Raw genomic sequence first — 26,599 nt, forward strand, 5'->3', positions numbered from 1 at the left:
TAATGTTACCAAAATGGTTGGTGACGTCTCTGTGTCCTTGCTTCCTTCCATATACCAGTTACTCCACTCTGTACATCACATCTGCCATCCTCATTGTCTCACAATGGTTTCATTCTTTTGCCCTTAAAATTTCAGGGAACTGTCATAGGGGTTCAAACACCATCCCCACCACACCCCAGTCTTGTAACCCAGTCCTTTTACTACCTGACCTATCTTCATCTTCTGCTTTGTGGACTAATGTAGTCTTCACATTAATTGAATTTTTATTCTTCATTGAGTTAATTTCCTTTTCCTGTATTCTATCAATGCACACTCTCCCATATTCAGTCCTCTGACCACTGTTTTTCTCTTTCTTAAAAACGTAGAGTTTGGGGCCCATGTTGTAGCACAGTGGGTTAAGTTCCCACTTACATCATTGGCATCCCATATGGTGGCAGGTTTGAGTCCTGGCTGCTTCAGTTCCAATCCGGCTCCCTGCTAATGGCCTGGAAAAGCAGCAGAAGGTGGCCCAAATACATGGGCCCCTGTACCTACATGGGAGACATGGATGAAACTCCTGGCTCCTGGCTTCAGCCTGGCCCAGCCTTGCTATTGCAGCTATTTGAGGAGTCAACCAGCAGATGGAAGATTCTCTCTCTCCTTCTTTCTCACTGTAATTCTGCCTTTCAAATAAATTTTAAAAATTTAAAAAAAGAATGCAGTGTTTACACGCCAGCATTGTGGTGCAGCACACTAAGCTGTTGCTTGCAATGCCAGCAACCCATATCAGAGTGAAGTTTGAAGCCCAGCTACTCTGCTTTTGATCCAGCTCCCTGCACATGCACTGGGGAAGGCAGCAGAAGATGGCCTGAGTTCCTGGGCCCCTATCACACATATGGAGACCAGCATGGAGTTCCTGGCTTCTGCCTTCAGACTGACCCAACCCTGGCTGTTACAGCCACTGGGAGAGTGAAATAGCTGATGAAAGATAACTCGCTGTCACACTCCACCTTTGCCTTTCAAATAATTAAATAAATAATAATTCTCTCTTTTTTTTCATAAAAGAAAGGAAGAGAGTTCAGAGTGGCTTCCCCAGAATAATGCAGTGAGAGCACATTCCCGTCCCAGTGTCCACGTCAGGAGCCTCCATCCTGTGAAGGATGACCCTTGCCTGGGCACCAAGAAATGACCACAAGGACAGTCAGATACAGTTAGGTCAGATACAATTAGGTTTTGTTTCTTTAGAAATAAATGTATGAAGAAAAAAGAAACAGTGTGGCTTATATATGTACTTATTCAGTCATTAAATATGCCACTAGTTTCAAAAATGTGTTAACCTGCTCACTACTGGAGTTTAGGTTACACTGTTTGTTTTCTGCTATTGCTTGAGACCTCCATAAACACTGACCTCTGCATTTTTAAAATGATTACAGTATTTGCCTTGGCTGCATCACAGGGCTGTTCTGAGAACTGAATAAAATAAAGAGTATAAAAGTTCTCTGAAAAGTCTATTATGTAGATAAAAAGCCCTTCATAAATTTCAGGTTTTGAAAGAAGAGAGTTACTTTCTGGTGTCTGCTTTGTTCTTCCCATGTTACTCAGTTAGGAACTACCACCAGCAGTATGTGGGGTATTGTATTTTGATATCCGGGTGAAATATAGAATACTGAGTTTTCCCGTAGGGTCAGAACAGATTTGAGAATCATATGCAAAAGCAAAATGAGAAGACTACCTTCTACGTGTGGTCAGTTTTCAAGGATCTTTTGTAGACATGAACAGCACTCTGGCAGGCTCACAGCAGAACCTGAGGGGACATCACAAACACTGTTAAGGCTGAGGTTTAGGAGTGTAATGACTGCATGAAGAGAAGATGCCAGGGAGGACCGCGTCCTCTGCGGGTAATTCACGTCTCCCATCTGCAATTTCCTTATGGATAGGGACAGGGAATTAGATCAAAAGAACAATTAAGGACCTTTCACTGGAGATTGTATTCCTCTCTCCCATTTCCTCACCATGGTACTTGACATAGCCTGTAATTTCATACCACTTATTTTTCACTGTAACATTGGCCACAGTTGAAAACCACACTAGGTCCCCTTTGTTGGATTACCTCTGGAAATAATCATATTGCTGCACTGAGTTTTCTAGAACAACGCCATTAGAAACAATCTTGGTGTTTTTTTTTTAAAGAAATAACTGGGAAGCCAATTGGTACAAGCATTTACTTTGGAAAACAAATGGTTTTTCATTTTTTAAGTGTTTTAATTGTTAAAGTACAAAACTGCCTGTTTATAGAACTGACCACAAAAATGTCCAGTCTGTATTTTTTGCTCTTTATTCATCAGGGTTATTTGAGGAAAGTAAGTATTGTCTTACCTATTTATGTCTTGAAATTCATGACACTAGTCACATAATCAACTTTTATCAGTATATAAATTGCCTCAGCCATTATATTTCTAATAATTTGCACTATATATTGCATATGTTAGGCACTTAATAAAATATCCATTTATGAAAATGATAGCTAATATTCATAAAATGTTTAAAATGTACCAAGCGCAGTTCTGAACATCTGCAGGTATTAAATGAATGAAGACTTACAACAGCCCTAAAATGTAGGTGTGCTTATATATTTTACAGATAAGCAAACTGAAGCACAGAGAATTATCTTCTACACACAGATGAGATTCTCAAATTTATTCTCTCCCTCAACAAACTATTTTTCTTAAAATATGTATTATGATATCATTATCTCCAACATATGCATGTATTTTATTTTTAATTTTATATCATTCATTTTAAATTTCCATATGTCCTTCCTTATCATATTCCTGTTTGTATCTTTCTTCTCTTTTTCTGTCCTACAGAAATCATTTCTTCTTGCAGGAGATGTTTGTCTAGACCCTAGAGACAACATTCTTTTCAATTTTTCCTAACAATTTTTAAGGCTGAATATTTAGTTTTCTCTTTATTCCTTATGGACTAAGGTCAGTAAAGGGTATTAGGTGCCCATGTCCCTGCTCTGTTTCTGCCAGAGTGACTTGAAGTCCCTTTTCAAGCCATGTGTGAGGATGTGGTGGGCACATGCAGTCCCATTTTCAGCTCCACCCTGTGGTACCAAGGTAAAGAATCTCCTGTCCCTGCATTTTTGTCCTCTGACTTGCTGGGTTAATGCATAGCAGATACTTAGTTTTATAAGATGCAATGCACAGGCTGACCTATTACAAAGACTTTTCCTTGACTCATCTATACCTATAGGAGTGTAGCTGTAATGACTTATCCCTCACTGGACATGCCATGCCCCAGTTCACACCCTTTAGCCATGTTGCTTTCCTGGGGATTCTTCCACTGGAAAGAAAGAAAAAATCTTACCCTTGCAGTAACAAAATGACTTGTAGTTCTTTGCTTGGCACAGACTCTGCTCTTATAACCAATATATTGAATCTGATACTGTTTCAAGTGTCCCAAAACACACAAAAAATGATTTAAAATTTTTTAAAAGTGTCACCCCATTGTGAGATATGAAGATGTTGGACCAGGTGGGTTGTCGAGAGGTAACGGGTTAGATGAGGTCATCTCTACAAAATTATTCATTTTATTCAGATTTCTATTCATCACTCACATTTTTTTTTTTTTTTGACAGGCAGAGTGGATAGTGAGAGAGAGACAGACAGAGAGAAAGGTCTTCCTTTTTGCCGTTGGTTCACCCTCCAATGGCCACTGTGGCCGGTGCATCGCACTGATCCGAAGCTAGGAGCCAGGTACTTCTCCTGGTCTCCCATACGGGTGCAGGGCCCAAGCACTTGCGCCATCCTCCACTGCACTCCCGGGCCATAGCAGAGAGCTGGCCTGGAAGAGGGGCAACCGGGACAGAATCCGGTGCCCCAACCGGTACTAGAACCCGGTGTGCCGGCGCTGCAAGGCGGAGGATTAGCCTGTTAAACCACGGCGCCGGCCCATCACTCACGTTTAATACTGATATTTGATTATATACATATAAAATTTTTTTTGACAGGCAGAGTGGACAGTGAGAGAGAGACAGAGAGAAAGGTCTTCCTTTTGCCGTTGGTTCACCCTCCAATGGCCGCCGTGGCTGGCGTGCTGCGGCCAGCGCACCGTGCTGATCCAAAGCCAGGAGCCAGGTGCTTCCTCCGGGTCTCCCATGGGGTGCGCGGCCCAAGGACTTGGGCCATCCTCCACTGCACTCCCTGGCCACAGCAGAGAGCTGGCCTGGAAGAGGGGCAACTGGGACAGAATTCGGTGCCCCGACCGGGACTAGAACCCGGGGTGCTGGCGCCGCAGGAGGAGGATTAGCTTATTGAGCCGCGGCGCTGGCCTGATTATATACATATAAATATTTCTTGAAGCAGATGCTTTGAAGAAAAATAGGATAAGGAGGTTTCTAGAGGTGGATGGGGAAGGGATGATAGACAACAATGGTGTGTGTTAGATTGTTGGTTAATGCTTCTCTGAGTCAAGCGCACAATTCTGTGGAAGTGCCAGACTGGCTAAGGGTTGAGCAGGGTGTACCTGTCATGGAAAACAGAACACGTAAAATCACTGAGGCCAAGAATACGTTTTGCACAACATTTAGGAAACAGCGCAAACTTATGGCCAGGAAACACGTGGGCTCATGGGCTAGGACAGCCAGAACCTGGAGCAAAGCCCAGCACGTAGAAAGTGCTCACTAATTATTCCCTAAGCAAAAAGAGCACACGGCTTAGATTTTTGCTCTCACTTTTATGGAAAGCCACTGGAAAATTCTGTTTTGTACTGAGAAAGTAAAAGAACCTATTACTTCAGCAAAAAGTCAAAGTAAGTCTTATGACTACCCCCCCCCCCCCCCCAGTTTCTCAGCTGTGGGTGCTGTGGTTGGGGGAATACCTTCTAGAGCCCAGCAACTCTGTGTTCGTTCTTCCTAGTTTTTTATTTGTGTTTGTATGTTTTCATTTATATTTCAATGTGAGGAGAGAAAGCAGGGTAAGGTCTTGCTGGACCTAAGAGGTCAGAGTATATGTTAAGAGTTTTCAAAAATCTGTTTTTGCTAGGACTACACTCCACAAGAAAAACTTAATCTCTTTACCCGCTTCCTCTCAAAACAAGACTATTTTTTGTGGACTTGCAGCCCGTTTCCAGTGGCCCTGTTTGTGAATTATTTAGTGTCCTTGCTACTTCCTCTTCCTTTTTTTCCTGTCTGGTGTAGGGAAATAGTACTTTATGAAAAGGAAGGAAAACCCTGAGGAAATAGCTCAAAATACCAAATTAAGGACTTAAAAAAAAAAAACAGTATTACTCCAGCTACAACCCCACACCACCACCCTGCCTGAAGAAATGGGAGCCAGAGGCCCACTCTGTCTGCTTTGTTTCCCCCAAGCTGCTCATTTCTGTTGTGATGCTGCAGTTTGAAGTCACGTGTGAACACGCTTTCTTCCCACATTTGCAATTCTGTGCACCTTGACTGCCAATCCCAGCGGAAATTCTAATACTGCAGCATATGACTTGCATTTTCAAATTATCCCCTAAGGACAGAATCTGATAATAACTATTGTGAGGAACTGGAATATAGTAAATGTCTCACTAATGTTCCTGTAGCACAGGCTAAGTCCAAATTGCTCTCTGTGCTAAAGGGTAATGTGAGTTAGACTGACAGGGTATGAAGCCATCTTCCAACCAGTGGAAAAAGACAAGACAAGCAGTTCAGAGGACCTGAATCCACTATGTGAAAAGCCAGGGTTCTCTGAGCTTCTGTTTCCTTGTAAGTTCGTAAAAGCAACACTGCTTCAGCGGGGATGTGCTGAGGCAGTGGCTCTCAAGGTGTTCTTGTGACCAGCAGCAGCATCTGAGAAGTTGTGAGCAGTCCACTGAATCTGAAACTAAAGGGTTAGGGCTCAGTAGTCTGTGCTGTAACAAAGCTTCCAAGTGAAGCTAATGCATGCTAACATTGTGAATGACTGTTCTAATAGTTAAATGAGATAATATGCATACACAACAAAAGTGCTTTTATAAGTGGTACACAGGGTCCAAGGGTAACCACCATTATTGTTTATACATATTTTCAGCAAGTATTTATGCTCAGGATTTTATTATTTGAAGCATGCAAGAGTGAACAGGGATGACCTCACATACAATATATTTATAGCCTAGAAAGATTTATAAGGAAACCTAAATTGCAGTCCTTTGTTACATGTGCCACTGTGGAAGTTTGTAGGGCATCACCAGCCCTGAGATGGTTCATCTAAGTCTGCCTTTATAAGGAAAATAAGGGATAGATGGACAAAGTGTGAAACTTCTTCTATCCAGCAAAAAACAGATGTCATGGGAAGCCCTAGAATTGTGAGTGTGAAACTGACTCCACGGAGAAGGGACTTTGAATTAACGTGAAGTTTGGGAATCAAAGAGACATGAAGATCAAACCAGCTATGAGAACTTGGAGATTTTTAAACCTATAATATTTTTAATGTAAAATTCCTATTTCTTTATGATGCTTTGGACATAATGCTTGAAAATGGGCTCACAATTCCTTTGAGTTTCATAATTGTTAGGAATAAAATTGGGAATAAATTGTTAGGAATCACTGTAAAGTACTGGATCAGAATATCTCTAACTTGCATATATAATAATTCCTACATTTGAAAATACAGACATAAAAAATTGTACCTTTCTCTGAAAGGAGGAGAGAACTTCCACTTTGACTATGACCTTGTCTAAATAAGATCGGAGTCGGCGAACTCAAGAGGCTTCTATAGCCTTGGAAACTCATGACTAGAGCCTAGGGAGATTTCTGACGCCATAAACAAGAGTGTCAAATTATTAAGTCAACAACAGGAGTCACTGTGTACTCACTCCTCATGTAGGATCTCTGTCCTTAATGTGCTGTCCAATGGAAATTAATGCTATAACTAGTACTCAAACAGTATTTTGCACTTTATGTTCTGTGTGAGTGCAAACTGATGAAATCTTTACTTAATATATACTAAATTGATCTTCTGTATATAAAGATAATTAAAAATGAATCTTGATGTGAATGGAATGGGAGAGGGAGCAGGAGATGGGAGGGGTGCAAGTGGGAGGGAAGTTATGGGGGGGAAGCGATTGTAATTCATAAACTGTACTTTGGAAATTTATATTTACTAAATAGTTTTTTTTTTTTTAAGAAATAACCATACCTCTGCAATGGCACTTAATTTGTTTTACTATGGACTTATTCAACCTATTCAATTCATTTAAAGATCCCAGTAAAACCCCTGGGATTCCCCCCAGGTCAGTCCATGAACACATGATTACATGTGTGGCTCCTCATTTGTCCTGGCAATGAGACAAATGAGCTGGGGCTGGCACCCAAATGACAATAAGAGGAGAATGTGTTGAAGTAAGTTGTTCAAGGACTCCTGGTTATAAACTATTAATAGCAGACCTGTTGGAACTTTGGCATGATGAGGGTGTTGACTCTTGTTGAAAGAGTCTAATTATATTTTATTTCTCCCTTTCTCTTCTTTCTGTTGCGGAAACAGGCCCTAATGCAAAAATGATCCAGTTTATCTTTTGCTTTCAGGTGGGCTCTAGCTAATACTTATAAATATTTAAAAACATGCTGGAGCTAATTTGTCATGGGGAAGATTAATTCAAGCAAATTTATCACTGCTGTTCACTAGGATTTCAGTGATTTGTGGCTCAGAAACGATTTCACGTCTTGTGCTTTCTCATTTCCTGTTATAAATTCACCCATGACAATCAGGATGGCTTATTAAGAGCTTGCATTGCTGGAAGTCAAGTGACCACATGGCCCAATCACTGGTGTCAACTCCACCCCATCCTAATGGGATTCAATGCTCTTCAATGCTCCTATTTTTCTGCCCGTACCCTGGCAACGTTTTAAGAGGACCTGTTCCTGAACACATGGCGCGCTGTGTGTGTGTGTGTGTGTGTGTGTCTTGATCTCTCTCTTACACTCTCCTCCTCCCTCTTTTCCTTCTTTGCCCCTTTCCTCTGGTGTGTCGGGTTTCCCCCAATAAACCCTTCCCCTTAAAAAAAAATTTAAAAAAAGAGCTTGCATCAGTTTTTCCTCTCCCCTGCTGCTGGTAAAGGCACAGCACATGGTCCAGAAACCACATGGTGTGAGCAAAAGCCTTCAGGTCCAGTTGGGACCTCACTACATTCTCCCCTCTTGGAGCACTTCCTGTGGGTAGAAACCTCCCAAGGGCAGTGGGGAGAGGAGTGCACATGGCAGGTACTGAGTCTTTTCAAACAGGTGCTTGTTCTCCTCCCAGGAACCTCCAGCCATATTCCTGCATGAACCTGCTTTGTAAATGGCAGAACTGAGAAGCCATAAAAACAGCTGTGCCAACGGCTTTTCACTTTTCTGTTGTAATCAGATTTCACCAGGTCTCAGAGAAGATTCTTCTTGGATCAGACTCTCTGGTGGGCCAGTCTGTTAGGGCATGGGGAAGTAGGGGCAGGGAACAGTCATGGTCAGAATTTGTGCTAGAAGGCAAAAGACTGACAGAATGTTACAGTTTACGCTATACTTTCACATAACTGTACTTTTTTTTTAAAAAAAGATTTATTTATTTATTTATTTATTTGAAAGAGTTACACACACACACACACACAGAGAGAGAGAGAGAGAGAGAGAGAGAGAGAGAGAGAGAGAGAGAGGTCTTTCATCCACTGATTCACTCCTCAGTTGGCGGCAACATCCGGAGCTGCACTGATCGGAAGCCAGGAACCAGGAGCTTCCTCCAGGTGTCCCATGCAGGTGCAGGGGCCCAAGGCTTGGGCCATCCTCCACTGCTTTCCCAGGCCATAGCACAGAGCTGGATCGGAAGTGGAGCAGCCAGGACTCGAATCGGCGCCCACACGGGATGCTGTACTGCAGATGGCGGCCTTATCCACTATTCCACAGCACCGGCCACTGCACTGTTTTCTTTATCATTCCGTGAGTTAATAATTGTTTGTAAAGAGAATGCTGAAGTTATTTGTCTTTCCCAAAGCCACATAGCTAGAAAGCAGTGGGTTAAGCCAGCAATAGACCCCCGACTCCTCTTTTCCTTCCCGGCCCCACATCTGCCCTCTCTGTATCTCAAGATGTTTGCAGGGTAGGCTTAATAGGGTGTCCAGAAGCTCTTAGGTTATGAAAACCAGAAATCCCTGCTGGTGTTGCTCTTCCAACAGACAAAACTTGAAAGTCTGGCTACCGTGATGTTCAACTATATCCCAACCCTGGGAAGACTATGGGAGGCAAAACCATGCAGTCAACAGAGCAGGGGCAGAGGGGCCAAGGCTGGCCTTCTCATGCAGAATGCACCTCCTGTGACGCAGCTCAACCAATCTGTGTCTGCACTTTTCTCAACCAGGAGCTATGGAACTTTATTGAACTATAGGTAGTAAGGCAGGCAGAATCTTAACTAACACAGGTAGCTACTCAATATTTCTTATTGCGTAGGTTTTATGTATTGTAATTTTTCAAAACAGAATGTAAATGTCAAATGTGTAGTTTCTGGAGCTGGTATTGTGTTGTGTTGTAGCAGATAAAGCTGCCACCTGTGATGCTGCCATCCCAAATGGGTGCTGCTTGCTGTCCTGGCTACTCCATTTCTGATCTAGCTTCTGCTCATGGTCTGGGAAAAGCAGCAGACAACGGCCCAAGTGTTTGGGGCCCTGTCACCCACAGGGGAGACCCAGATGAAACTCCTCTTTTTAACTTTTATTTAATAAATATAAATTTCCAAAGTACAGCTTAAGATTACAGTGGCTCCCCCCCCCCATAACTTCCCTCCCACCCTCAACCCTCCCATCTCCCGCTCCTTCTCTCATTCCATTCACATCAAGATTCATTTATAATTATATTTATATAATTTATATACAGAAGATCAATTTAGTATATATTAAGTAAAGATTTCAACAGTTTGCACCCACACAGAAACACAAAGTGTAAAGTGCTGTTTGAGTACTAGTTACAGCATTAATTTCCATTGTACAACACATTAAGGACAGAGATCCTACATGGGGAGTAAGTACACAGTGACTCCTGTTGCTGACTTAATAATTTGACACTCCTGTTCATGGCGTCAGTAATCTCCCTAGGCTCTAGTCATGAGTTGCCAGGGCTATGGAAGCCTTTAGAGTTCGCTGACTTTGATCTTATTCTGATAGAGTCACAGTCAAAGTGGAAGTTCTCTCCTCCCTTCAGAGAAAGGTACCTCCTTCTTTGATGGCCCGTTCTTTCCACTGGGATCTCACTCACAGAGATCTTTCACTTAGGTTTTTTTTTTTTTTTCTCTCTGTCTCTCCCTCTAACTCTGCCTTTTGAATAAATAAATAAGTCTTTAAAAAATATGTAAAGAAAAATGGAAATTTTTTCCTTCTACACCTTTTAAAAGTATAAAGAGTAAGTATGGCTAAAAACTACTGTAGTAATTAGGAAATTAGGAAATCAACAAGTTTAGGATTCTGTTAACAACTCATGATTGAACATCTCTCTCCAGACACAGTTACAGATGGTTTCTGTATACTTGGATGTCCAATGTTCTGAAACACGGTTGTATGGCACATATCCAAACACTTCATTCTTTGGAGGAAATACAATCTAGCACATCACATGCTCCATAAATACTCAGGTTGGATTGCTCATTTTTTGCTTCCTGAATCTAGAAAAATGAAAATTCTTTTTTTTTTTTTTTTTTGACAGAGAGGACAGTGTGAGAGACAGAGAGACAGGCAGAAAGGTATTCCTTCCGTAGGTTCACCCTCCAATGGCTGCCGTGGCTGGTGCACCGCGCTGATCCGAAGGCAGGAGCCAAGTGCTTCCTCTTGGTCTCCCATGTGGGTGCAGGGCCCAAGCATTTGGGCCATCCTCCACTGCCTTCCCGGGCCACAGCAGAGAGCTGGCCTGGAAGAGGGGCAACCGGGACAGAATCCGGTGCCCTGACCGGGACTAGAACCCGGTGTGCCAGCGCCTCAGGCAGAGGATTAGCCTATTGAGCCGCGGCACCGGCCAAAATGAAAATTCTTGAGGCAAAAATTTTGTAATTTATTTTAGCACTTTACTATCAGTTTAATGAGAAAAACTTTAAAGAACAAAATAGAAGTATAGAAAAAATGAACTTGTGTGTGTGCTGGTAATAGAAGGTACAACTTACTTGTACAAACAAGTGATTTTAAAGTGCATTTGGCCGGTAAGAGAAGGATAGCTAACAGCACCCCAAACCAAATGTGTGTTTGGGTGCGGGGCCTAAGCACCTGGGCCATCCTCCACTGCACTCCCGGACCACAGCAGAGAGCTGGCCTGGAAGAGGGGCAACAGGGACAGAATCCGGCGCCCCGACCGGGACTAGAACCCGGTGTGCCGGCGCTGCAAGGCAGAGGATTAGCCTGTTGAGCTGCGGTGCCAGCCTAAAAGTTTGAGTTTTAACACACATTGTATATAACTTCACTGCTACTTCAAGCATATATTTTTTTAAAAAAATTATTTATTTGAAAGTCTGAGTTTGTGTGTGTGTGTGTGTGTGGGAGAGAGAGAGAGAGAGAGAGAGAGAGAGAGAGAGAAAACGAGAGAGAAAACGAGAGAGAATATTCCATCCTCTGGTTCACTCCCTAGATGGCCGTTGCCAGCTGGGGTTGGATCAGGCTAAAGCCGAGAGCCAGGAGCTTCTTCCAGTCTCTTACATGGATTGTAGGGGCACAAGCACTTGGGCCATCTTCTGCTGCTTTTCCCAGGCCATTAGCAGAGAGCTGGATCAGAAGTGGAGCAGCTAGGACTTGATCCAGCACCCATATTGGATATTGGTATCGCAGGTGGCAGCTTAAACCATCACATCATGATGCCAGCCCCACATATATTACTTTTAATGTTATAAAAATCAAATAAAAATTTTACAAGGAAAGGGATAAGGAAGTGGTAATTTGAGAAATCATTTTAGTGTGAAGATTGCAATTTTTGCTTCAAGGAATTGTTTATTCATTTATATTTTTATTGACTAGAAATTTTGAATCATAGGTTTTATCATTTAACCTTAAAATCTCAGGAAACTCTACTCCCATTTCCAAATTAATGGATATCCACTAAAATTTATGTAAGATAAACTCTCTTGAAAACATGTATAGAAATCATCTTGCTTCCAGGTGTCAAAGTGATACATATAATCTAGTAAGTGGAAACATGGAGGTTGTATAATCAATTTCCTTTGAAATAATCAACTTCTTTGAAGGAGTTTGTAATATAAATATATAACTCAAACCTTCATTCCTACTTTCTAAATTACAAGTTTTCTTGGCTAAAATTTTGAAGCTAATTTTGACCCCTAGAGTAGACGTTCCTCTTTTCTCATGTTAGCTGATGAGCTTGTATCACTTTGATTTATTCTGTAATCTGTCCCAGAGAATTACTGGGACATATTTTATATATGTATTGAAAGGAAGACTCCTGCTAGGATTCCATTACTTTTGCCCTATTTAGGAACATACACAGTGAAACTTCTAACATTGGTACGGATTGTTTTCAGAAAGTTCATTACTGGAGACTTGCTTGTGTCTCCTCTAAAGGAGATAAATATTTATTTATTTGAAAGGTGAGGGTGGGGGGAAAGCAAGAGAGACAGACAGATCAATCTTCCATCTGCTAGATCACTCTCCAGATAGCCACAATTCCTGTGGCTCGGCCAGGCCAAAGCCAAGAGTCTGGAACTCCCTGGGATGTGGGTATCCCAAGTGGGAAGTTAACCAGTGCACCAAATGCCTGCTCCTAAGATGCAATTTATTCCTAAGCAATTTTTTATGTTACTTTTATACTTATAAGTAAAGTGTGAATTTAAAAAAATTATTTATTTTCCTTTATGGTATGTATATGTATTCTCTATAAAACTGACATTAGTTTTTCAGTCAAGGGGAACTCCTTGAAGAATTGCCAAACAAATCTCATTCACTGCTCTATTTGTTCATTATTAGGTTTTACATGAATATATAAACACGATAAATGGATAACAGGAGTAGATTGATAGATAAGCCTTCATAGCTTTTTTTTTTTTTTAACTCTTCATTGTTCTTTTCACCATTATTCCCAAGATACTTCCCACTGGAATTTACCTTAATAAACACATTCAAATATATACTATTTGCTGAGGTGAAGATTACTGTAGCAGTGATGCCAGGGAAGTGATATTTATAAAGTCTAAAGGAATCCAGTTAACCCAGATTTAAAAAGTGTCTCCTCTCTTTAGGCCACACCTGTGTGTGCATGGGTGGGAGATTTCCATTTAGGATTCATACTATCAAATGAGGACCAACAAAAATATTTTAAGGGTTGTGAGAATAAAAACTAAATATGCCAATCTTCAATAATTCTAATTTGAATTTCAGAAACATCAGAACAATCAAATTATTTGCAATTTTAAAGACTATTTAGTGAAGAAAGAAAGGTATAATGATGAGCTTCCTTGAACCCATATGCTTTTACATTTAAAGAAACTTTGTGAAGGAGTTGCATTTGAGTACACAAATTTTCAAAATTAAGATTGAGAAAAAACACAGTAGGTGTGCACTGAAGAAGCACTGCTCCTCACACAGGGCTTTTAAACACACATATTCAGAAGCTAGGTTTTTATCCCCTTTTGTAGCACCTTCCATAAACTTGGCAGGAAATTCAACCAAGGTCATTTGTATACTTGTCCTAAACAAACACATGTACAGACACTCTCACACCCACATGCAAACACATACTACCAGAAAAATTCTGACAGGTTTACTGATAAGTCAATCTAACCTCCCTTTGAGTTAAAAGCTCCCCAATCATGAAGTTTCTGAAAACCATCCCTACCAGTATTCTGTGTTTTGTTATGAAAATCCCTAAATAAAAAAAAAAAATGGAATTCTGGTGGGGGTCTGAATCTTTTCTTCTTCCTCTCTGCCTCCCTCCCTTCCTCCCCCTATCCTTCCCTTCCCTTCTCATCCCTTTCCTTCTTTCCTTCTTAGGCCATCAGATGAAATTATAAACTGATTCCAAGTATAAGAACTTCAGGGATCATCCTATTGAAATCAGAAATAAATAGGCTTATATTTATGTTAATGTATAACTTAAATATGTTCTGTTGGTTGTCTGAAAGAACTTAATTCTGTTTACTATTGAAAACATGCTAGATTTAGGGTTTGAAACAAATGATGACTAATGATGTAATACTGCACTCTGAAAAAAGGCAAGTCAATTTTGGAAAATGAAAAAGGAGAGTATGAAAACCAGGTCTCTACCTTGTAAAGTCATGAAGGGGATAAATGTAGTAAAGAAAAAAGAGTATGATCTTACACAGTAATATAAAAATAATAAAATTTAATTTTGTTTTGGTTTTGGCTACACATTTTAGTTTCTTATCAAAACTGCCCACATTTCTGTAATCTCATTTTTGCTTGACATTCATCATTTCATCATATTGCAATTCTGCTAAAATATATTCACAGCTTTTCTTTATCAAAGTTTTATCTCATTTCCAGATGTGGGCAAGGATGGAAAGGAAGTCGATGCCACATCAAGTTCACCCCTCCTGCTGCAGATCTTGTTTACATGCAGAATAGTAGGTGACTTAGTGACTCAAAGAACTCTTTGTTTTGGAGCCTTTAATGTTTTTCACTGCATATTTGTCTCTTTCATTGGTTTGAAATTCCAGATTTATGGGCTCTTCTGGGTATTGGATTTGCTTTCCTGATGACTCATATTACTGTCGCCTTCTTGTGTTTTCTTGTGAAAAGAAAAGTGCCAGTAAGGTAAGTCATCCCTTTAATTGCTGAATGAAATATACAGAACAGTTTTCTGAAACATTTCATCTGCTTTATTTTCCTTTCACCCTGTATTAACTGCATGTAACTTTAAGGTTACCATACACTGTGAGTTTATTTTCCTGGGCAGAAGCAGGAGCTGCCTAACAATGATGCCTCTTCTGTTTTTAGTAAGAAGTCCTTAAATTTGCTTTTAGGATTATGTTAAGAGCCAGCTTAAGGCCACCAAAAAAGAGCATGATGTTCTCCACAGAATCAAGAGATGATTCGGCTGGATGTATCACTTGGATGGTGTTGTTTGAGATTCTTGAATGAGTGGCCCTGGCCTCCAAATAAAATATTTATTCCTGTAATGTCATATTCTCTCTACCAAACCCATTCCCACTGCAAACAGTTTGGATGGTAATATGGATCTTTGAAGGCAGAAGGTCAGCTGCTAGTCAAGTTCGAGATCCCTGGACAAGCCTAACCTGGGCCCAGCAATAAGAATACTTATTCTTAGCAAAAAAAAAAAAAAAAAAAAAAAAAAAAAAAAAAAAAAAAAAAAAAACCTTGCATACTCTATGCTTCAAGGCATTCAGCGGATTTAGCAGCTAGAATGTCAACAGAGAGCTGCCCTCGAGCCAGAAATGAACACAGCCTTAGCCACTGGAACTCTACTAGCATAGTGGCCAAGGTTATCTGTTACTGCTTGCAAAGCCTTTGCTGTGTCCACAGCCCATGTGTGCATTTGTACACAAGAAGGGCAGATGGTCCCACAGTTTGAGAACCACAAAACTGATTCCCAAGTCCCAGTTCCCTGTGTATCTATTGGCCAGACTCTTGAAAACTCAGCTAAAATTCACACTGGGAAAGAAAAAGGAAATTGAGAAACGAGTTGTAAAATCTTACCTTAAAAACAAGGTTGAGCAACAAATGTGATTCTTCTCTTCCTATTTTAAAGAGAAGCTCTCTGTTAACTTTCCCTTAATCCTCATTTGTGATTTCTTGTTCCATAAAGACCCTCAAGGGAGGCATCAAAAGAAAGCAACATTTTTTCCCATGATGGTCACATTTTTATTCCTCTCAAAATACACCACTCCATATCATTGCCCAGGGAGTGGGTGAAATCAGAGCTCCCTGCTCAGAGTGCTGCGAGAGGTACGCAGGGGAACAACCTGGAGGTGATACATACCAGGATCCAGCAGCTCAGACACATGCTATAAAAGGACTATAAGTGGGGGTAGAATTTGCACTGAAATCTGAAGGAAGAAAAAAATATGGGGGAAAGAAATGGGCTATCAAGAAAAGAAAAATGTAAAAACGTGTGCTTTCAGAATGGTGCACATAGCTATAGAGTATCAGAAGGGAAGTATGTTGTAGAGATATTGTTAAGGGCTTTGGGAGCCCAAGAAAGAGATTTCAACTTATTCTAAAATAAAGAAGAAAAGGACAAGTGATATCTTCTGTTTGTCCTCTCAGATCTACCTTCCACTCTTCTCTGCCAAACAGGATGGAGAAGGGTAGCAAATAGGTCTAGAGGCTGTCCTTTATGAACTGCATTAACAGACTCCCTCATCATCTGACTTGATGTTTGGCTGAGGTGGAGCACACACGAGGGCAGAGGTGAACTAGATATTTATACCGTGGCTTCCTCCTGCGCTGGCTGTCTGAAATGTGGCTTCATCAGTAGACCCTATGCACACTACAGCTGCCATCTCCTAGTCTCAGGAACCCTTTCTTTTTCTTCCTCCCAGCTTATGGTGACAACAGGCTGGGTGTAGATATCGCAGTGTCCTGCACCATTGCCTATGGTCTTCCTTATCATCAGGACATTCCTCTGTAATTTGTCACTTTGTCAAACACTTCTCGAATTTTCCAATTTGAGAATGTCAGTTATTTCATGCTAGAGCTTTAACTGATACAAGCCAGGGGAATGTTTAAGTACAATGACAAGGCCTTGTCTAATGGTTTTTCAAAGAACTTTCTCAAGTTAACTTGTATTTTACAGTTCTTTCCCAGTTCCAAAATTGCATTGTTTAAATGAAATGATGAGCTTCATCTTTGGGAGGCTGAAATATTTCCTGTTCTAATGTAACTACATTAAGTCTTTCAGCTACTAGGATGCTTTCACCTAGACTGAGCAGAGTTCTACATTTATCTTTTCATTACAGTTTCATTAAAGTTAATGGTAAAAATTTCTAAAATGTGAAATTCTAAATGATATACTTAATAAAACCATCTGTCTTGGATTCATTTGTTATACTTCTATGGGCTGGAAAATTTCTGGAAAAAAGGGACAGCACTGAATGCCTCACCCTTGCCTAACATATGAAACACACAGGGCAAATGAAAAATTAGATGGCTGGGAGCTGCATATTTGACACAGCACATCAGAGTCTTGGAATTTGGGTTTTATGGACTGAATAGATCCAAGATATAGGATGAGTGATACCAACTGCCATCTACCAGAGTAACATTGGACAAGGACTTATTAGTCAAAGGGGAATAAAATGACTTTCCAGAGATTTGGAGTTTATTTTTCCCTTGGCCAGCAGAGTAAAACATCAGAAAGGAACATGTTCACAAAGGCTAAGTTCACAAGTGATACCCTCTTCAATTCTTCCCAAGCCTTGGTCAGAAGTAACCTTCTCAACCCTGAGCTTGGAAACCACTTTGTTCTCGAGCTTGTTTTCACTCAGCACATTGACTTTTAGTATCATGTCTCCCATAAAAGATGTGAGCAGATTCTGAGGGCAGAGTCCTTGTCCTATTCATGGTCACAACCCTAAGTTCAACAACTGGCACATAGAAATTTATTGTCATAAATATTATTGAAGTCTGATTTCTCAGCCTGTCTAGATGAGGATGTTGGAATCCAAAGTAACATTTTATAAGCCAAGTATTATACTTTACTTGGTCTTCATGCTACAGGATTATCTGCGCAAGAATCCTGGCAGATGACATGTGGGACATCATTGTTAGTTATTCTTGGAGAATTTCCTGCAGCTTGACCATTCTTGATTCCATTCTAAGGAAGCTGAAAGCAAAGCTTAAAAATTGTAACTGATACCTACCTGTGTGGCCCTTGGCAGAGCCATTATTGGAGTCAAGCATGGCCTATCATATCAGTATGTGATCGAATGTAAATCCTAGAATATGAATGGTAGACAAGAGGGAATACTAGAAACTTAAACATACACACATTCATAACTATGGAATGAACTGAGCATCAGAAAACCTGGACATTTTAGGAGGACAGGAAATGGTATTTTATTAAATCATTGGCTGCATGTAGTCTACCCACTACTGTTCTCACACCAGGCTCTAATTTAGATATCCATATGTGTAAGATTTTGCCGTGAGGCTTTGGAAGAGGAGTATATCATATCTGACCACCTACTTATCAAATTTACTTATAATGATATTATTGTTCTATTTTTCTTAGAAAGGTCAATTTTAAGTGAGTATGATAAATACTTTACCAGAAAGTAATATCCATATTTATCAAAGGAATTAAAATTAGAAATTTCACCTGAATTTCCAATTTCCTATTATAACTAAATAACTGATAATCTTTTAACCAATTCCTTGTTATTTCACTACACAAAATTGGCTTACATGGGTGTGTCAGGAATACACATCTGGCATGCTTCAGAGTTTACTGGTATTGTACCTGTGTTTATCGTTTGGTAAATGTCCTAAGTTCTAAATCTATTGTCATCGCACACAAACTCTGGAGTATAAGGAATAATATCTAAGCAAAATATGAAAGATCACTTTACTGTATAAGAACTCATGTTCAAATTATTTAGCCTGTAGATAGCCATTTCACCATTAGCATTTCCCCAGTATAACAAGTATCTCTGTTTGGCAGACAAAGTCTCCAGGGCCATACTCTTGGCATTTTTAGGCACCTTTCCTCTGTTCACTATTAAATCTTACATAGCAGGAAGACAGGGTTCCAGTCCTTGACATTTCTAGGTTGCATCTCTTTTCTTCTTAAGTAAGCAGAATAGATTAATGTTTTGTAGGAAAACAAGACACTCCTTGAAAGAGGTAAGCTGTTTAAATGAACAGGACAGGAAGGCTGTCATGATAAGTGAGGTGTGTATAACTAGCAAATCACACAGCTTTACTGTGGCATGTAGCAAATACATTCAGCTCCTTTTGCGGGAGACTCAGCATTCTAAGTGTTATACTTTATTAATGTTGCAGAGCATAAGGAAGTGGATTAGCTTAATTTTTCTTTAGTAATTGCTCTGTTATTCTCCTGATAGACTCTCTCCTGCTTCCAAGTCTTTGGCCATATCATCTCTCTGTAAAAGTATCCTGGGAGATATGTCTACAACTTCACCAGTATGTTTACTGGGTTGGAATTTTAAGCTCACTAATAAATTAAAGGACAGAATGGAAACAGTCCTTCTAAGACCAGCTTATTTTCACCTTAGAAAAATAAACACAGAAATCAGAAACTCTGTGCAACCATGCATTTGTAGCAAACATTTATTAAGGATCTGTTGTGTGCTAGTCACTGTGTTGGGGCTGGAAATATAAAAATAATAATTTATATTCTAGTGTAGAAAACATATAAAAGCAAACAATCTTAGTGCAGCAACAAGCATATATCTAATGCATGAAGCCACTTCACAGAGTGCTGGAGAAGCACAGGTAAAGGACAGCCATGCTATTTTTGGTGTGAAGATAATGCAGTAGAGATTGAGAAAGGACTTAGTGAGGAGATGCTGTTTCGCCCAACTCTGGAGTTGGGCTGAAATCCAGCAGGTGACAAAGAACCTCAAGAAAACACAAAAGGTGCAATGGCACAGACTGACAGAGGCATGGCTAGTGTGAACAAATATATCAGGCACCAAGGCTAGTGTGCTGCAGTGAGTTAAGCCATTGTCTGCAATGCTGGCTTCCAACATCCGAACCAATTTGAGTCCTGGCTGCTGTTCTTCCAATCCAGTTTCCTGCTAATGTGCCCAGGAAAGCTGCAAAAGATGGCCCATATACTTGGGCCCCTGCCCCCAAAATGGGAGTCCCAGATGGAATTCTGGGCTGTTGGCTTTACCTGGACCAGCCGTGGCTAGCACTTTTACAGTCTAAGGAACTTCAAGATGGCCTTTTCTTATCATTAGTTCAGCTTCATATTACATTCTTTTTAACATTGTACTCCTTTCATTAATATTTTGAAAAATTAATATTGGGCCGGCACCATGGCTCACTTGGCTAATCCTCCACCTGTGGCGCCGGCACCCCGGGTTCTAGTCCAGATTGGGGTGCCGGATTCTGTCCCGGTTGCCCCTCTTCCAGTCCAGCTCTCTGCTGTGGCCTGGGAATGCAGTGGAGGATGGCCCAAGTCCTTGGGCTCTGCACCTGCATGAGAGACCAGGAGAAGCACCTGGCTCCTGGCTTTGTATTGGCTCAGTGCCAGCCGTGGTGGCCATTTGGGGAATGAACCAATGGAAGGAAGACCTTTGTCTCTGTCTCTCTCTCTCTGTCTCTCTAACTCTGCCTATCAAAAGAAAAAAAAAAGAAAAATTAATATTGAGATCACCTAATGCCACTTTTATTTACCTGGGTTTATTTAGATCTAAATACAAAATATGTTTGCTTTCTAGAATGTGCTTACCTTTGTGTCCTTTTTAAAAAAATATTAAGTTAAGGCCGGCGCCGCGGCTCACTAGGCTAATCCTCCGCCTTGTGGCGCCGGCACACCGGGTTCTAGTCCCGGTCGGGGCACCGATCCTGTCCCAGTTGCTCCTCTTCCAGGTCAGCTCTCTGCTGTGGCCAGGGAGTGCAGTGGAGGATGGCCCAGGTGCTTGGGCCCTGCACCCCATGGGAGACCAGGAGAAGCACCTGGCTCCTGCCATCGGATCAGCGCGGTGTGCCGGCCGCAGCGCACTACCGCGGCGGCCATTAGAGGGTGAACCAACGGCAAAAGGAAGACCTTTCTCTCTGTCTCTCTCTCACTGTCCACTCTGCCTGTCAAAAATTTAAAAAAAAAAATTAAGTTAATACATTCATGAAGATAAGTATACTGGCTAAATATTGTGTCTCTCAAGGGTTTATACCAGATAATAATCTGAAAATGAATATGGTATATTTCAGTGTAATATTTCTTTGTTTTGCTTTTGGTTGTCTCGTGTGCCTTAAGGAAAGCTGAGAGAACTGGTAACTGTGCCTTTGTTAATCCAGTCTATGGCAATTGGAGCAACCCAGAGAAAACAGAGGTAAGTAACAATGGTGAGTGGTATCGTTTCAGAAGCAGACCACAGACACACACACACACACACACATACAGAGCAGGTGTTTGGTATAGGGTATAGCAGATTAGCCAGCAGTTGGGATGCCCTCATCCCATACTGGTGTGTTTGGATTTACTTTTTTCTTTTGACAGGCAGAGAGAGAGCGAAAGAGAGAGAGAGAGAGAGAAAGGTCTTCCTTTTTCCGTTGGTTCACCCCACAAATGGCCGCTACAGCTGGCGCACTGTGCAGATCTGAAGCCAGGAGCCAGGTGCTTCCTCTTGGTCTCCCATGCAGGTGCAGGGCCCAAGCACTTGGGCCATCCTCCACTTCCAGCAGAGAACTGGACTGGAAGAGGAGCAACTGGGACAGAATCCAGCACCCCAGCCAGGACTAGAACCCGGGGTGCCGGCACCATAGGCGGAGGATTAGCCAAGTGAGCCACGGCGCCGGCGTGTTTGGATTTAAATCTTGGCTCCACTCCTCATTCCAACTTCCTGCCAATGAACATCTTGGGAGTCAGCAGATAATGGTTGAAGTAGTTGGGTTCATGTCACCCACATGGGAATCTGGATTGAGTTACCTGCTCCTGGATTCAGCCTGGCACAGCTCAACCCATTGTAGATATTGGGAAATCAAACAGTGAATGGTGTATTTCTCTCTCTGCTTCTCAAATATATATTTTTAAAAGAACCCAAATATGACATTTTTTACAAAGTGAGAAGGCATAATATTAATTTATTTTACTAAAGAAAATGTTATCATTTTTAATAATTAAATACAAATGGTATAAGAATTAAAGTGAGATAGTTTAGAAGTTATTTTTGTATTATTATCTCACAAACTTATACTGTCTACGATGTTACACACTCTACTGAAGAGATGGATTTTTCTGGATTCAGATCTGTGCTGGTCATCATGCACAGAAACAGGTTTAAATCAGAGACCCGGCTTCCCACCTGCCTCTGAGGGGCCTTACAGTGTGTATGTATGTGACAGGAACTGGTGATCTGAACCTTGGAAGTGCTTTCTTTTCTTTTCGATAAAGGAATACAGAAAAAATTATTCCTTTTTCACAGTCCCTTTTCCTTCCATAAAGAAAGCCAAGAGAAGAAATTCTACCACATCTCTTGACCTTCATTGCTGTTTTGATTCCGTTTCAGAAACAAGTGACTTAACATTCATTAAGCAATATTCGCTGTGCCTAACATTTTGACTGGAAAATATACTTCTCCAAAATGTTGTTCTAAAATCTCTTAAACAGAACTCTCATAAAGTGATAAGGAAATTGAAAGAATAGTATAATAAACTGACAGGGAGCCATCAACCAACATTTTAAGACCATCTTGGTTCACTTCCAAGCCATTCAATCCCTCAACTCACCAGAAGGCTTTTCAGTAAAGCCCTGATATTAAATTCAACTGTAAAGCCTTCACTTGTAACTCTAGGGGATAAGGGATTTTTTTCATATTACAGCCAAAGTACCACATATAAATATTTTAAAATTTCTGGATACCTTCAAATATTCAGTGTTCAAGCCGCTCCAGGTGTCCCATAGATAAGTAGGAGATTTTAAATTTTTGAATTCTATTTATTCATTTGAGAGACAACAAAAAAATAGGTTCTCTTCTGCTGGTTCACTCCCAATATGCCTGCAGTGGCCAGCGCTGGCTGGGCCAAAGCCAGAAGCCAGAAACTCAAGTGAGGTACTAGTCCACATGGGTGACAGGGACCCAACTACTTGAACCATTATCTGCTGCCTCTAGTTAAGAGTTTTACATGTCAATTTGTATTGCTATTGTTACCACATTTTTTTTTTATTTGACAGGCAGAGTTATAGACAGTGAGAAAGAGAGATGGAGAGAAAGGTCTTCCTCCGTTGGTTCACTTCCCAAATGGCAGCAACAGCTGGCACTGTGCCGATCCGTAGCCAGGAGCCAAGTGCTCCTTCCTGGTCTCCCATGCGGGTGCAGGGCCATCCTCCACTGCCCTCCCAGGCCACAGCAGAGAGCTGGACTGGAAGAGGAGCAACCAGGACTAGAACTGGCGCCCATATGGGATGCCGGCACCGTAGGCGGAGGATTAACCAAGTGAGCCATGGCAGTGGCCCCTGTTACCAGATTTTTAAAATCAGGACCCATGTAATATATAGGCATCCCAATTGATAGATGTCTCTTACAACTCTTTTAATCTCCAGATTTTTTTTTCTCTCCTTTATTTTTCTCTAGGAAATTAGTTGAAGAAATCACATGGATCATTTTATGGAACTTCCCCCTTTTTAAATTTCTGTTATGACAGTATTTCATGGGAAGTAGAATTAAAAGATACTTATTTTGGCATAAACCAATTTTGGTATCAAAAAGTTTATGAACAATGCCTATTATGAAAAAACTGCCCAGGATTTCAAAGTTTCTGTGTACAACAATACACTTCTCTTTTCATTCCCTTTTTCCACAGAACTTTTTTAAGTTTCCTCATATACCCTGTAAAGTGTGTTTCTATCAACTTAAAACTCTTGAATTTATATTTTATTTCATTTAACCTAAGTGTACTCAATTCAGCAGACTCATTACCAGAGAAAGAGGTAGTCAAAATGCAGGCTACTCCATTCCTCTACCTATCAGGATGAGGTTGAGGCAGTGGTGCCAGTGTGCAGAGGGCCCCAGAAACACTCAAAGCTACACCTGTACCAGGAGTTCAGGCAGCATGGACTAGAGGGGCTACAGGGATAGACAGCCAAGTTCCAGTTATTGCTCCAGTGAAATCCATCTGAAGTCTGCTGTATTCTGGGCAGGTTTGTTTTTTAAAAATTGCCTAAAATCTTACTTTCCAATGTGTTTCTCCTCTTAGAGTTCTATCTACTCGTTCTCCAACCCGTTATATGGCACAGCACCAAGAAGCTTGGAAACCATGTCTCATCATCTCAAACAGTAGAATCAAGATCAAGTATGATCCACTACGTGTACTTCATACAAAATTCTGTACTCTAAAGTCCTATGCAAATGTATCTTCCATGATAGTAGAGATTCAAAATTCTAGTGAGATTATAGTTCTTATAAAAGATCTTAATACACTGCCTTCATGGAACCGGAATCTGTACCTTATCTTCATTGTATATTTGCATAATTTAATACAGTGTTCTAATTAAGCATATCTTTTCTTTGATTTTTATATTGGTAATATTTAAGGTGATGAATCAAGCTGTTTCAAATATTGAATATAAAAAAAGATTTAAAAGGCATATTTTTTTCTCAAAAGACATAAACAAATGCAAACTGACTTGGTAAGCAAACTAGCAGAAAGGACCAATCACTGTAATCCTAACCACCATAATTGTTATTGTTACATTTTGTAAGTGTGTGATAAATTATCACCCTGTATCTCCCTTTTTCAAATAATCATTAAAACTTTTATGTAAATATGAAGCTACTTCAAAACATTTGTGGAAAATAAGGTAAGTTTGTTTTGATGCAAAAAATATTCAAATCCATGCATATGTATATGTACTGATCAAATCACAATCAGCATTTCCACCTCCTTATTGTTTGTTTGAGGCCTTCAAGCGCCACTATTCCAGTTCTTCATAAATCATGTAAGGTTACTATGAGCTATGGTCATCCTACTGTGCTGTGGAATTCTAAGAGTTATTCTGTGTTTTGGTACGCATTCATTTTCAATGATCTCTATTCTGTCCCCATGATTCTCAGTCTCTAGTAATCACTGCCCTATATTCAGGTCAACTTTTTCTTGGGCTTCCATATATGAGAGAACATGCAGTATTTGTCTTTCCATCCCTGTTTTTTTTTTTCCTTAATGTTCTCCAGTTTTGTATATTTTACTGCAAATACCAGGGCTTCATTATTTTTTGAGCTAAATAATATTCATTTATATTTTTCCATTTTATCTTTGTTATTGTAAATATTAGCACAATAAACAAAGGAGTACGGGTATCTCTGATATGACTCTACTTCCTTTGGATATATATCTAGAAACAGGAAGTTAGATCATACAGTAGATGTATTTTTTTGAGAAACTTCCATACTATTCTCCAAAACAACCATATTAATTTACATTCTCACCAACAAGTATATAGGGATTTCCTTTTCTCCATATCATCACCAGCATTTGTTATTTTTGTCTTTTTAACAGTAGTCATTCTATCTTGGGTGAGATGTAGTCTTGATTTGCATCTTCCTGATGACCACTGATACTGAGCATTTTTTCATACAGTTATTGGCCATATGTATTTCTTCTTTTGAGGAATGTCTATGCAAATCACTTGTCTATTTGAAACTGGGTTGCTTTTTGTTATTTGTTTTTATGAGTTCCTTTGATTTTCTGAATACCAACTCTGTCAGATAATATCAAATATTTTCTTCCAAATATTGTTTCTGTTGATGATTTTGCAAGTAATCTTGTTTAGTGGTTGATGTATATTAAATGATTACTGTATTCATGGGAGAAATCCCATGTGATAATGGTGAAGGATCTTTTTGATGTGCAGTTCACTTTGATTTGCTAGTAAGTATTCTGTTGAAAATTTTTCCATCTATTTTCTTTAAGGAGATTTTTTTTTTTGTCTTGTCCTTGTCTGGTTTCTGTATCAGGGTAATCATGGCTTCATAGAATGAGATTAGAACGAGTCTCTGTATTTGAATTTTTTGCAATAGTTGAAGAAATGGCATTAGTTTTTCCTTACAGGTTTGGTAGAACTCAGAAGTAAAGCTATCTGGTCCTGGATTGCATTTGTTGTGAAATGCTTTAAATGACATAGTCAATCTTGTTACTGGGCTCCAAGTTTTCTATGTCATTGTGGTTAAATTTTGGTAGACTATATGTGAAGATTTCTTCAGATATGATGAATTGTTGGTTTTATAGTGTTCATTATAGTCCACAGTAATTTTTTATTTCTGTGGTAGCAGTTACCGTGTTGCCTTTTCCTCTGACTATACTGAGACTTTTTTCAAGGTTAGTCTAGCTAGAGTTATAAACTTTATCTTTTTAAAGAATCAAGCCTTCACTGATACTTCGGTGTGATTTTTGTTTGTATTTTACTTTAAGGATTCCTTTGAAAAGCAGAGTTACACAGAGCAGGGAGACAGAGAGGTCTTCATCCACTGATTCACTCCCCAAATGGCTGCAATGGCCCAAAGACTTGGGCCATCTTCCACTGCTTTCCCAGGCCATTTGCAGGGAGCTGGATTGGAACTGGAGTAGCTGGGACTCAAACTAGTGCCCATATAGGATGCCCATGCCCTATGCAGAGGCTTAACCTTCTACACCACAGTGCTGGCCCCTTTCTTAACTTAATTTAGGACTTGGCTGATTCTTGTTTTCCAGACCCTTGAAGTGTATCAGTAGAGTATCTCAGATTTATGTTTTAATGTAACTGCTTATTTCTATAAGTGCTCTTATTAATACTTCATTTTCTAAGTCAGAATTTTTGGTATGTTGAACTTTCATATTGTTTCAAGAATTTTAAAATTTCTCTTTTCATTTCTTCACTGTCCCATTATTCAATAACATGTTGCCATGCTCAGTGAATTTGTATAATTTCTTAATGTTTGATTTCTAGTTTTATTGCATTGTACTTAGGGAAAAAATAAGATTCTCATTTTTTTCTGAATTTGCT

General features: G+C 40.1%; 1 protein-coding gene across 1 annotated transcript in view; it reads left to right on the forward strand.

The window, feature by feature from the left end:
* MALRD1 (MAM and LDL receptor class A domain containing 1) overlaps positions 1-23,981 on the forward strand; it is a 405,586-nt gene extending 381,605 nt beyond the window's left edge. The window contains exons 33-36 of the mRNA XM_062210772.1: positions 14,458-14,537; positions 14,631-14,727; positions 20,879-20,954; positions 23,818-23,981. Of these exons, the coding sequence (XP_062066756.1) occupies positions 14,458-14,537; positions 14,631-14,727; positions 20,879-20,954; positions 23,818-23,901 (337 nt within the window). The 3' untranslated portion in view covers positions 23,902-23,981. The remainder of the gene's footprint in view (positions 1-14,457; positions 14,538-14,630; positions 14,728-20,878; positions 20,955-23,817) is intronic.
* The last annotated feature ends 2,618 nt before the right edge of the window (positions 23,982-26,599 follow it).

This window comes from Lepus europaeus, chromosome 14 (assembly GCF_033115175.1).
Source record: "Lepus europaeus isolate LE1 chromosome 14, mLepTim1.pri, whole genome shotgun sequence".
Taxonomy (NCBI): domain Eukaryota; kingdom Metazoa; phylum Chordata; class Mammalia; order Lagomorpha; family Leporidae; genus Lepus; species Lepus europaeus.